The sequence below is a fragment of the Ammospiza nelsoni genome, chromosome 6 (assembly GCF_027579445.1).
Source record: "Ammospiza nelsoni isolate bAmmNel1 chromosome 6, bAmmNel1.pri, whole genome shotgun sequence".
NCBI classification, from domain to species: Eukaryota; Metazoa; Chordata; class Aves; order Passeriformes; family Passerellidae; genus Ammospiza; species Ammospiza nelsoni.
The window spans coordinates 24,216,676-24,231,152 of record NC_080638.1 but is presented as its reverse complement, the minus strand read 5'-3'; the positions used below and the strand labels follow the sequence as shown (position 1 = coordinate 24,231,152).

General features: G+C 37.5%; 1 protein-coding gene across 2 annotated transcripts in view; it reads right to left on the bottom strand.

The window, feature by feature from the left end:
* The window catches only part of EXT2 (exostosin glycosyltransferase 2), a 73,925-nt gene that overhangs the window by 18,932 nt on the left and 40,516 nt on the right, over positions 1–14,477 (bottom strand). For both annotated transcript variants that reach the window (XM_059473828.1, XM_059473829.1), the window contains exon 9: positions 11,859–12,048. In XM_059473828.1, the coding sequence (XP_059329811.1) occupies positions 11,859–12,048 (190 nt within the window). The remainder of the gene's footprint in view (positions 1–11,858; positions 12,049–14,477) is intronic.

The following is a 14,477-nucleotide window of genomic DNA, read 5'->3' as shown; positions in this document are numbered from 1 at the left end:
GTTTAGCACTATTGACTATTGCTAAGGAGTAGATTCTGTGTCTCAACAATTTCTTTCATCTTCAAAGTCCTAAGTTACAGTGATAATTTAAAACTAGATAAATACAAATGGATTCTAACTTGTGCCCTATAGCATTCATCCAAGTAGAATAGAGCACTGGAGTACACAACCATTAAATTCACAAGTCAGATGAGGATTTAAATGGCAACAGAGCCCCCCACAGATACAAAACTGGATCAAATTCACCCTACCAATTAATACTATGGTATCATTTCTATTTTTTCCTATGTGTTTAACATGTAGCACCTTAAGTGTCATGTTAACAGCTTCTACATATATTCAAAAATTTTCAAAACCCTATTCTATTCCTACAAAAGAATAACTATAGGTGTAAATATAGAGCACCAAGCTAAAGGAAACGGAAGGTCTGAATATTAAACATTCATTCCAAATGCATATAACCATGCACAATTTCTAGCACAAAGGTTAACAGTAGTCATTACAGTATGATGCATCCCAAAAGCAACTGTTTGTGAAAATGTATTTTAATTAAAAGCAAGAGAGACATGGGCAAACTGGAGAGAGTTCAGGAAAGAACCACAAAGGTAATGATGGCACTGGAGCATCTTCCCTACAAAAAAAAAAAGCTGAAACTGCTGTGGCTATTTAGTCTAGAGAAGGCTCAAGGAAGGTCTCACCACTATGAACAAATACCTGAAGGGAAGATGCAAAGAAGAGAGAACCAGACTCCCTTCACTGGTGGCCAGTAAAAGGACCAGAGGCAATGGCACAAACTGAAACATTGGAGGCTCCCTCCAAACATCAGGGGAGACCCTTCCAGAGTGAGTGTGACTGAGCACTAACAAGGCTGCCCAATGACGTAATGAAATCTCTGCTCTTGAAGAGCGCATGTTCCTGCTTGAGAGGGGAACTGGACACCTGATCTCCAGAAGTCCTTTCCAAGCTTAGCCATTCTCTGATTCTGTGGTAAGTGGAGTCTAGAGGAACTGATACTGGGCCTGAAGGCACTGGCATTTTCATGTCTGAAATATATATAAATTTTCAGTGCAGTTTGCAAGTGACACAAAGCCTGGAGACATGAAAAACAGTGAGCACAATAAAGTCACACAGAGCTTACTGAACTCTATATGACAGGACTGCTTAGTAAAACTAGGTGCATTTGAACAAAAAACACACTGACACTTTTGAGACACAATTAAACACTAGGACCAAGGCAACTTTCTCCCTAAAAACAGCTTCTGAAAAGGATTAACAGGATAGAGCAGACACTAGTTCTCAGCATGCTGCTGCAGCAGAATGGATTTATATAATTTTTGTACGTATAGATGGGTATGTAGTAAGAAGTCAGGGCAAAGGGCAGGACAATTTTACCTATATGCAGACACAGAAAGACAGAGCTAAAATACTGTTTCATTCTGGCGCTTTTATATTTCAAACCATGTTAAAACACTGAAAATGGTAGAGAAAGAATCACATGAGTTATGTGAGGTCAGGAGAAAATGCCTTTTAGTAGAACATGCAAATCAATCTGTTTAGTTTACTAAAAGAATGAACAAAAAGTAGATTTGCTTAACAAGTTTAACAAGCACCTACACAAGAAGTAAAATGACATGTACCTCCAACAAATTGGAGAAAGACATAACAAAAAACAATGACTGGAATCTAAAGCCAGACAAATTCAAAGTATAAATAAGGCACACATTTTTAATAGCAACAGTGGTTAACCTCTGGCAAAAGTTTAAAAGGATAGCAATTGGTTCTGTACATCTTGTCTTTCAACAAGGCTGGGTATTATTATAGAAGATGCAGTCAAGTTTGAAGTCACTGGACTGAAAAGAAAGGCAATGTGGTGACTTATGACACACAGGTCAACCCAGATGGTCTTACTGCACCTTCTGCCTCAAACTCCATGAACAGTAAGATGGTTGACTGTCACCAGGAAAAAATAGGAAGTTTGAATCAAACTACTAGGACATGGGGAGCAAATACAGAAATTCAGAAAAGAGCATAAGGAAATAAGATCCTTGTTTTTGTGTTCTGAGAATAAAAAGTGGAAGTTAAAACAGGTGTCAATGAAAAAAGCCACTGTAAGGACAAAAATAAAGAGAAATCCTAACCTAAGGAAATGGTTTAAGTTTTTAAACAACAGCATATGGTCATATTCTGGAATTGTTCTCAACAGAAGGATCTGAAGAATGCTGGCTGACAAACACCAGAAATAATAGGATACAATTATGTGCACACACTTTCACTTCCATTATCACCTTGAATCAGGTCTGCCTCCAAGACAGTTCTGCACTCTTTCCACTGTCAGTCTGTTGCAGTAGGAAGAGTACCAGAGAAGAGGAGAAGCTGCTTCATTCCCACATGCACAAGTAAAATTTGCTCTCAGGAAGAAGTGTCCATCTCCATCACCACTGGGCCTCTCAGACTTAACAGCTCACACAATACTCAAAAACCTCACAAATCTGCACACTGCTAAAAGACACCAGAGTCTGAACACTACTTCACTCAGGAAAACAAAGCAGTATTTCCAAACCACAGAAAGTCTTCAAAAGTCAGTTTTTCTTGGAGCTGTATTTTAGAAAGGATTGGCAGGCATGGGTGGCCAAAAAAAAAAAAAAAAGAAAAAAAAAAAAGAAACACGTTGTGATATTTACTGGCCAAATCTGTATTCAGTATTCAGTTTCCTACCCCAAGGTTTTTCCTGTAAGTTTGAAACCATGTCTGTAAAATCTACTTTTATCTGTGTGGTCTTGTAGACCATGGCCTTTATTTGACACGTATGCATGTTCTTGTCCTGTTTCACTCAACCCTTGTCTTTCTACTAGAAGGCGCAAGGCATTAGCCCTAGCACGTTTGAGTGGTTTGTGATATTGACCAGCAGTCAGCTGGAAGGATTCAATCCCATCACTGATGGACTCCAGGGGAGTCACAGTCAGCCACCAGCTGGGGACATACAGCAAGCTCCTTGGGGCCACTACAGAAATGGAGCATTGATTCCAGTTACAGCATTACAAGCTCATTTTATTCTCAGCACCCACCATAAGGTCTTTAAAAGCCCTGCAGGAATCACAATCTGAAATGATGATTCCAGTAGGAGACCAGTGACATTCTGAAATTTTCAGCTTCCTAGTCATTGTAACCTTAGGAGGCAGTAGCATTGAATGACTGGAAGTGATTATTGCAAATTAGTATTCTTGATTTCACTCACTGCTTTCTTACTGGTTTAGCATACAATGTGCAAGTGCCATTTTATAAATGATAACAGACACTTACAGGTACCTCACAGAGACAGATGTCATTGCCTCATAAGAACTACAGACTGTGTAATGTTTGCAGGCTTCTTAAAGACCTTTGGATAATTGCCTATAATTATCCAAATGTAACCCCAGAATTAGTATAAAATAACTTTATGCAGCCTGAACGATCCCAAAAATACTGTTACAAGTGTTTCAGCTGCAATCAGAAGTGTCATATGTAGGCATGAATTTGTAAATTTGTATTTATGTGTAGCATCAAAGTTTACATTTGGTACATGTTAAGCATTCTTTTATTCAGCCTTCTATTCTTTTTGTGTCTGCTACATTTTGAAAAAAAAATGACAACCAAATTGCAACAAAGTGCAGGAATAGATTGAAACAGAAATTGAAACTGAAAAATCACTAGGATCAAAAAATAATAATTTGGAAAAACAAGCATGTATGTAAGTATTAAACTTCCAGCTCTTCTGAAAAATCAACTATTTGATAGCTTACTAACAGACATGTCACTTGCATAAAAAATAGTTAGAGAAGAAAAAAAAAATGAAAAGTGTATGAAAAATGAAGATGTAATCTAATTATAATCAGCACGCATCTCAGATGTCAGCAAATCCTCTTAAATCCACATGATTTACTAAGGTCTTGGAAAGTCTCTCAAAATGACCAGTTCTCAACAACGGGTATGTTACTGTCAAATATTTGTGCTTTGAGAAACATAATATAAAGTTTCTGAATTTAGCCTTAGATTAATGAAAAGAAAATACAAGCATTTTGGAGAAACTCTGAATAAGACATCAGGGTACCAGTTACTCTGCAGCATGCAAAATGCACAAGGCTACTTGCTGCCTAGAGGCTGACTTGATACTGGAGCCTGCTGCCCCTACAGAGGTGGAAGCACATGGGAGATGTTAGGACAAAATGGCACCTGGGTAACAAATGGCAACCCTGGCAAAATTTGCTATCATAAAGGACAGCAGGCTCCAGTGAGAGATCCAAGTATTACAAATTAGCTCTGCCACAGGAACTCCAAAAGAAATACATATATAAAAAAGACAACAGTCACTTCAGAAGTCAAAGTTTTAGAATCTATCAGGAAGGTTAAAATTGCCAATATTTATTTTAAAGGACCACAAAAGAAAAGTATATGTATTTAAAGAGCAATTAGAAAAAGGTTTGCCACTTCTGTAATATCAGACTTTGAATTTACAGAAACTGCTTGGAAAGTTCTGAGAAACTTCAGCACTAGCAAAACATATATGGAGGAAATTCTCAGTTTATAAGATTTTGTTATAACCAAGGTAAAAGCACAGGCTGTATTCTTACAGTCAGACATACAATAGAGTATGACAAACACAAAAGAAGCTTAAGAATCTTACATCATGGCACAAGATCCTTTGTACAAAAATAAAAATGCATGTTTGGACTGGGGACTACTCTTACTTTTTAAAAATCAGTGAGGACTCTGTGATGCAACTGAAAATAGAAGCAAATTATGGAATTAGAGCTCTCTGGAGTGAATACAAGTCTATGTATGTAAGGATTCTGAAGAGAATGACAGGCATCTCCTATTGTGTGTCATACTGAAACAATCAGGAGTAGAGTGAATAACACTTACACTTGCTCTCTGGTAATGACTCAGGTCACGATTGGAATTATCTGCTATTTAGGACTACTGATGCACTGATTGCTAGAGAAGCCCATAGAAACAGTGTGTGGTCCTCTCAACACAAAATCATCAGTTTCCCAACTTTGTCCAATGCAGCTCCCTCTTCTAATGGGCTTACAGACCCTAACAACCCATACATGGTGGTGATTCTGGCCAGCCCACAGGTCCTGCAAGTCCAAATCTCACAGCAAAATTTTCAAGCATGATTTCAAGATGATTTAAACTGTAGGATAAAAAGGTGCCATAGTTACATTTGCAGTTAAAACACTCCCATATAAAAGAGCAGCAAAAAATCCCATCTTCTAATTATGTGTTTCTCAGCTACAGCTGCCAGTGAATCACATGAGACATGCAGATAAGAGAAGGGAGGACACTCATGAGAAAGAGGCAATTTCATTATAACCTAAAGGAATACCCTCTCACAAAAAACCTCTCTCACTTTCCACACCTCCCTAGGCTTGTGATCAGATGTTTGTAATGAAAATGTAACTAAGCTTGCACACTGTTCATATATAAAAAATGATTTCTTAGTCTGAAATCCAGCCCTGTTTTCAATACTGAATGAACTGTTACATCATACATAAAAGGGGGATCATTAAAAATAATAGAGTGCAATATTTCCATGGAATGTATTATTTCTTTTCAAAGAGAAATGGCACTGTGCCATGGTTTGGGAATGGTGCTCCCCAGTTCAGTACCCCACCAAGACTTTCCAAACCACACAACTCTCTCCCTCTTTCCCTTCCCCCTACCTGCTGCAGGAGGATGGAGAGGAGGAGAATTGGAGGCACAAAAGGCAAAGATCACAGGTTGAGGTAAAAGCAACTTACTGCAAACAGCAATGAGCTAAAATGAACAGTAGTGGCAACCTACTAACAACAGGGTACAGGAAAAGAAACTATTCTCATGGAAGAAAACCCAACAACAGACAATACCAGACAGCTCCTCCCAGCAAGTTTTTTCCACCAGAAGGAAGCCCTTCTCCTTGGAAGAGACTCCCTTTCCCTCGAACTGAGAGAGGTAGTACAGAATAGTGAGGTGGTACAGGCTGCAAAAATTAACCCTTTCCCAGCCAGAGCCAGGTCACATCATCATGTTGTAAAATAGTACCATTCTCTGTATCCCTGCTTCTGAGAAACTGGGAAGCTAATAACATCTCAGCAAGTCCTTTTGCAGCCCAAACATTATTGCTGATCTTGTCAGCAGACAGAAGTGTATTTACAAAGGGAATTACTTGCTCTGCATACTTATCATCCATTCCCAGTTTCAACACTCAGCGTAGGAAAAATGAGAATCAGTACAGCAGCTGTACAGAGCTAACCACTATTCTTGGGACACCACTTCTAAGTAGTATCAAGTTCAAAAAATAGCAAGTAATACTTGAATGCAGATGGTTTGTTGCATTTGCAATTGGAAGCAGCAGGTAAGGATAATGAGGAACTGGAAACACAGCATACACTCCTGATGGAAAGAACTGAATGCCTGTCAGTATGAAAACCAATATAACAAATTTTTAAAAATCCACTTACTGGCTAAAATCATGGCATTTTGATGACTCATACAAAGACATTTGTACAAACATTTTTTTTTTCTGCTTTACTGCCTCAATAACAGCTAAGAATATCTCATGACTAGTGATAATCTGGGTCCAGAACATTAATTCATATAACGCTCTCACTTCTCAAAACTTCTATGGAGTCCATTTGGAAATATAAAAAGGAAAAACCCTTCCAGAAATTTTGCAAGGTAAACAAAGACTGATAAAAAACTGGCAGAAAACATCTCTAAACATGCTGTGTTTGTACTTGCAGTTGCACAGAATCCCATACAGCATAACCAATACTCATACCTGAACTTTTGTACAAGCTCTCATCTGATGCTTATTCTAGCTAGTCCATAGTAGTTGGCATGAATGTAGCTAATTGAACGTTGCTGATGAAACCTAATTAACACTTTTTCAGTCTCTGATACAGAATGGCAGAATTTTGCCGGAGTATGAAGTTTAAAAAAATTGTCGGAAGCAACATCAGGCATGGCAGATCTACTTATTATCAGAATTCCTTTCATTATGGCTGAGTGAAAAAGTCTGTTTAGAACTCAAAACAGGTGCATTCTACTCACAATAAAGTGTTTATATTGTTCTACAGAAATCCATAGAATTTCTCTTGTGTATAACAAAACAGAACATTTGGTTCTAGGACACAAGAGCCCAGTATTTTAAGATCAGTTTGATAGGCTAACTTTCCAGATTTCCCTAGGAAGCAGTATTGCAAAATGCTTGTAATATGCCTTATGGAAGACTAAAATCATCATGAATTAATTCTCTAGCTAATCAAGGAAAATGGCATTAAGTCCATCATCAAGAAGCCAAATTAATTAAAAACTTAGAAGTTAAAAAATCCATTCCTGGGTTAAAAAACCAGTGCTGAGTTCCAAAGGCACAGTATTCAAAAAAATCCCAAACCTGTCACTGCAGTTGTTTTTATTAATTTGTTTTTAGATAATACTTCCTTAAGGTACAGCAATCCAAAGGATACTCACTTTCTTTAGCCCCAACAGTTTATATCAATGTTGTCCATTAACAGCATCAAATAGAAATACAAAGATTATTATTTCAGTAATACTATAAGAAGTTTATAGCAACTTAGCTCCAGGATCCACAACTAAACAGAAAATACACACTCTTTAAAATACATTTTTCATTTTTATAATACAACCAAAGGAATCAGTCCATCACACATGATTTCTAGCTTGTTGCATCTTTACTAACAGTAACAGATTTTTACATTATAATATTATTTATGTGGTAGACAAAGTGGTTTCTTCACTTGTCTGAAACAAATATTGGTGGGAATTTCTATTACAGACTATTTTCTTGAATTTCAGAACTAGCAATTTAGAAAAAACACAAATGAAAGGAAAAAATATTTGGCTGATGGAGAAAATCATAATTTCTACAAAATATTCCCAGCGGCAGGCACTTAGACCACAATGTTTATTTTAATTGATCCATTGTGACGGGAAAAAATAGATTTTTTTCCTCTAGTATTTCAAGGCTTTTACTATTTTTATTAGTATTATACACACAGTTATGGGCCTACTGACATTACTGCTGCATTGATGGGCTTCTTGCATACAAGTCACGGCACAGAAAATAATCAAAACTCAGCCAAAGACACTGAGCAGAGATCACGTCCCTAAATGCATTGAGTACTTAAGATAACAAGCTGATTCTATAATATTTTAAGGTTCCAAAGTAGAATCATCACTGTATGTGATATTTTCTTTCTGCTATTTCACATATAAGATTCAATATTTTTACCATCAAAAATGTAGCGTAAACTTCAAACTTTGTTGTCTTTGCACAAGACATCTGTGTTTGTCATAGTTCATCTTGTTTCTTTTCACTGATTCTAAAGAAAACACAGAACCATCAGTTCAGACTTCCACAGACAGCTCTCAGACATTAGGTTAAAAAAAATCACCCTTGCAAACTCTTAAGGCTAAGCAAAAAACAATCTTAAAATTACTACTGATATCTAACCCACTCACATACATGTAGTTCTCCAATTTTATATTTTTCACATTACTTGGTTGAAAACTTTCCAGTCAAGTAATTAATCCATTGCCCTCTTACCTGCTTACCTTTTTTACCAGCCAACATATCAAAAAAATTCTGTTGCATCAGAGCTGCATCTGCCCTGAAAGGTTTAGGTTTGAAAAGAGTTTGTTTCCAGACACCTTGCACACTCCCCACACTTGTTACCACTGCACAGCAGCTGAAATCAGCTACAACCTCTTAGTTGGGATGCTCAGCACTACTGATGGCAGTGACCACCTGTGACTCCATGATCTTAAATTTTGTACAATTTTTAGAGTATATAATTTTCACCCAGTTTTCCTCCTAAGTCGTATCATTACATAAAGGCACTATTGCAAATGCATATCATATTGTTTTGATAATAATGGTATTTTCAGTTATAATAATTTTCTGGTGATGACAGAGGAAAGAAAGGATAGGCCACATGTCACTTGTGTGGCACTTTGCCAGCTGCATCCCAGGAAACCTAAGCCCAATTTGCAATTTAGCACACATACGCACTAAGGAAGGCAATTTGGATGTTCTTCACTCAGCCCTCCCACTTACACATGCAAAACAAAACGAAGACATGAAAAGCTGCAATGACAAATGCCAAGATCTGCTTCTGTACTGAAACATGTCTCTTACGTGGAAAGGACCAAGAAATAAAGCACCTGATGCTCTAGAAGGTTAAGCACCTCTGCTTTACTACAACCAATTAAAAATGAATAGCCATAAAAGTGCAGATACTACTGTAGGGTAATAAACTAGACTTTATCAGTGACAGTGGTGCACATTACAAACTTCAAACTCATTCCTTGTTCTAATCCATCAGAAACTTCCTGGCTTTAACAGGCTATAAACAGCAGAAGCTTTGAAGTCCGAGGATTAGGATCACTAATAGACAGACTGAACGAGAGACTGGCTGAAGAGCCAAGTGGAATGCCCTGCATGGATCTGGAATAAAACAAGTTCATTTAATCAAACTGACCTCTCTCTAGCCATGGGCCAAGAGATTACAATGATTATAACAGCAATAAAGGGAAAAGGGACACTAAAAACAAATAGTTATTCGCTTCAATGCAATGCTTAGGCTAATGCAAGGACAAAACTGCTTATGCTTTCAACTGTGCTCTCAAGTCCACAATTTTAAGTTCTACAGGTTGGGTTTTTTTTAACTAGTTTATAACTTAGGGGTAATAGAGGCAGAAAAAAATCAAACACACTTTGATTTTCAGGATGAAAACAATTATTGAAAAGGTCATTTTAATGATCTATTTGCTTCAGCTCTCCTGTATCTCAGACTCACTTGAAGGAAATGTGAAAACAATTCATTTGGGTTGAATCCACCCACACTCGATCACATAAATGTATATATCACTAAGCTTTTTTTCTTTTAGAAAATAACTGCTTACTTCAAAAATTCCTGTTGCTATCAATTTATACACTACAATTTTTACTCTAAAGGGTTGCAAAACATTTAAAATATGACTAAACTTGAGGTATTTAGCCCAGAAGTAATAAAGAACACTTTTTAAAGTAAGCAATAAAGTTATTCTGCTTCCAACTGCAGCAAGTTGCCAAAATGGCAAATGAGCCAAGTGAATGGTAGCAATAGCTTGGCTCTAAGCAGCTCTTAGGAGATGGTAAATTGAGACAAGTGGTCAGGGATTAATTTCTATGTTGCATCTTGCTGCTATGAAGAATAACTAACCTTGAAGAGTAGAACAAAGCAGCAGTTGAAGCCTCTGGAAAGAGAATTATAAAGTGAAGAGTCCTAACAACACACTTAATTTGCTTCAGAAGAATCCACGATACAACATTTCTTTTGAACGTATTCCTAGAAGGCAACATTTCTTGTCCCACAAAATCACCACATTTTCAGATGAGAATGACAGATCCATATGCACAGCACATGGGAACCAGTTTCATTTCAGCTACTATAGCTACAATATTTAATCCAGAATGAGGAGGCTTTAATTGCCCAGCACAATACTCAGGATTTTAGTACTGGTGTTCAGACCTTGGAGAAAGTCGCCCTAGGGAAGGTAAGTACAGTAAGCACAGAAATAAAATGAGCAGTGTTGGAGAGTCTGTCTAGCACTGGAGAGGATTACCAAAGGCCAAGCCTAGCTAGTGTCCCTTACATGGGGCAAGACCTCCCATTTATTCCATGGTGATTTCATAATGGAATTCACTAATGTCAGGACATGCGTTTCGAGCTGAGGACCTGGGAACAGATTAGGAGCAGCACGGTGTCAGGAGGCAGGCAGCCTAAGATGGGAAAGAAGGGAGTTGGTTGGACACAGAGCAGCCCATGGAGTGTACAATGACATTGCATAGAAGGAGACAAAAAAACATGGGATAGGGATCTTTGGTTTGAAAATGTAGGCAGCAAGCTGTGAGGACTGGGCAGACTGAGATTAAGACCTGGTTCAAGGGGATAGAGTACAGCAGTATGCCAGGCTGGCAAAGTACACCTCAGCTACTGAAAACAAAATAATTGAGAGATTTACAGCATTGAATTCACACTGGAGTAATTAATATACCTTTGAAATCAAACCTCATTCCAAAAATCTACACATATAAATAACTCGGGAAAATCCCTGTGAATGAGTCCTCATTTTAAAATAACCACATATTAAAAACAATTCAAAAACCATGCAGATGACACCAGACTCACTCACATACTACAGAGAGCAGCACAGTATACTGAATGTATTGGAAACAGAAATAGTTTAAAATAGGCACTTATGTATTGTCTTACTGGGCAAGCATTAGCATTTTCACATGATATTCTAGTGATATGGAGACTCCGTTCTGGACACCTGAAATGACCCAAATTTTCATTTCATTTCTCAATCAATCAACATATTCACTTATTTTATAGCTCCAAGCATCCAAACTACTTTGCTTTGAACCACATTTGCTCTAGAAACAGTCCAGTAGCAGCAGTATATACACTGTGACAAAAGTCTGTCTACAAAGAAATAAAAGCAAGTATTGACAGATCAAAAATAAGCTTCTCCTTACTACTCCCTCTAAAAATGTTGAGGACAGAAATGTTTCTGCAATACTATATAACTTTTGATTCAGAAGTTAGCAACACAACCACTGGTATGCTTTTGTTCTTGTTATCTACTTTGCTTTCTCTTACTTTACTTTCAAACACTTTGTCACAAAAAATCCCAACCAATTATTTTGAAAGAACCATGAAATACTTCTTGAATATAAATCATGTAGAAGAGAGGTCATTCTGTAACAGGTGTCAATAGATATGCTATGCCCAGTTTCACCTTCCTCCACCATCCCTTCCACGGGTTTTTACCTTCTGGTGGATTCTTATTCTGGTTGTTCCAGACTACCAACAATTTGGATAGACTGGGCACTTTGGACACCTCGGTGATAACTCGGAAAAGGCTCTCCACTCGGTCATAGGTCAGAACCACGGCTGTGAAACCTTGGGACTGAGGTGGGATCAGTGGAAGGAAGAGTGGGTTGCTCACACTGCTCCATTTCTGTGAAGGAAGACAAGAAAACAGTAAAGCAATTTGTTTAAGGTAAATTATCACAACAGGGACTAATTCATATAGCCAGACCCTAACCATCAGATTTGTAATTTGCTCAGATCAGGCAATTCTCCAATTCTGACTTTGGCAATTTCTCAAAACCTTTATTCCAATCTCTTCCTTATTTAAATTTTCATTTATGTCTGACTGTAATTTTGCAACCAGATAGAGATTAAGGCAAAAACTAAAGTGGAAGAGGTAAATAGATTTGTGGAGAAGGAAAACCAAGGCAAACTGAGCCCAGCCAGCATGGTTCAATTCTCATTTACTAATCACTATTTCAAGATATTTATATTTAGAGTCAGGACTCAATAAAAAAAGGGAAACTTAATCAGCACTACAATTTCAGAGTGAAAAGTGTTAAACAACAACAAAAGCAAAGGAACAAACCCTTAAGCTTGGCATAAAATGTGCACCCAAACAAAAAGGGAAAAAGCAGGTACAAAGAGGAGCAACGTACGAGTTTCCACAAAGTTTGGTCAATGGTGGAGAAATCCCACCTATTACATTAAAAGAAAAATTAAAATATATGAGATTCAAAAATGAATTTCAGAGTTATCTGCTCCTTGTGAATTTTAACTAGAGCATCCCTTTTGAGACTTTAAAGATCTTACTTCAATACACAGCATAGGGAAGTCAGCCCAGATGGCAAGAGACAAGACAGACAACTACATTCCCACTGAATGTGCCAACCCCCTTTGGAGCTGACAACATGGGAGAAGAAGCAGTAAAGGGACCATCTGACAGAATGAAAACACCAGCATTTTAGTCTCAAATTTTCCATTCCAACTGACGTTCCAATCAGGGGTCGGACAGAGAAGCAAAGGGAAAAACCAAGCCCTTTGGGACAAGGTGAAAAGGGGAGTTGGGAAAGCAGAAACTGAATGATGCTGTTTTGCAAGGAAGTTTTGAATCCTAGCCTGTAAAAACTATGAAGACTTGTAAGAGGTTAGCAAGTGCCAGCAGTTTACAGAAATACTGTGAAATTCTCCAGCTAAACTCATACCATAGGCCTGCTTGTATCAGAGTAAAGCAAGTTTTACAGACTCAGTTACAAGGCCACATTTGTAGGAAGTAAACGTTGAAATTTTCTGTTTCCCTATTTAGTCTTTGTTAACTTTATACACTCAACAATCACATTCCTCATGTTTAATGGTTAGACATCTCTACAATGACTTCAAGGACGAGGAGGATAAAGAGCCTATTTACTGAAAGACATCACAACATTTTGGTAAAGAAGAAAAAAGAAGGATGTGAATATGATTTCCTTCTATGAACAAATCAAAATTGAAGAGGGGATAAATATGTGAGGCAGAAAAGTTAAGCACAGCACTGGCACACTCTTTTCTCCAGGATAGTCTAAGAGTATGCTCCAGGCAAGGACCTGTCAGTAGGAGTAATATGTTTCAGTAGACTTCCTGAAGTAGTTGAAAAGACAGACTGGTCTTCAGCTACACACATTTTATCAGGTCTGGTAAAAGCAGCATTCATCTTAAACTCTTTGTGAGGATCCTAATGGAAAACACAAAGTTTGAGTTTTTACCCAAGAGGAGTAATAGGATAATGTAAGAACAGTAACAGTACAATATGGAACTTTGGTTCTTGAAAGGGACATGGTTACCAGTGAAATCACACTCAGTAATTCGGAAAATATACATCCATTACTTCAGCAACTGCTATGTGCTGAGAAAAATCTGCTTTCAGATTATTACATGTTCTAAAATTAAAGCTTTTGTACATACTTTGCTAGTTGTACAAGATGACTAGTGGCAGATGGGGACAGCCCTCTGATTTTGCTGTAGCTCCAATAATTCCTACAGCAATTCACAATCTAAATGTTACCAGAGCATAATCCACCTCATTAAAGCTTGACTACAGACTTGTTTCCACACAACCCCCACCCCAAGACTTATTATCTGAATGACCTTGGTAATGTCAAGCAGCTTCTTACCACAAGTCTCAGAAACCTCTTTTCATTAATACTTGAAACAGAGGTTTAACATCATAATCAGAGTGCCAAGAAAATATTATGTTTCTGTCCTACAAGAAGAAATAACTGGTAGAGCCATCTGCAGACAATGTTCTATTTATTACTTACGGGTGAAAATTGCTACCTAGATTGATGGCTCCCATTTGAAGTTTTTCTAGAAATGTTTTCTCTTTGTCCACAGCACTTCCTAACAAATTGCTTGCTATCATATATTTTGAAAAGCATTATTCCTTTTCCATAATCTAAGACTATTTTAGGTACTTACAGAAAGAAATATATCATGCATTTGTGTGCAAGCACGTGCACATGTATCTAAAATGGTCATGAATTCCTCTTTTAAAGTTAAATTTTAGGTACATTCCTTAAATCCCAACTTCTACTACTTTCA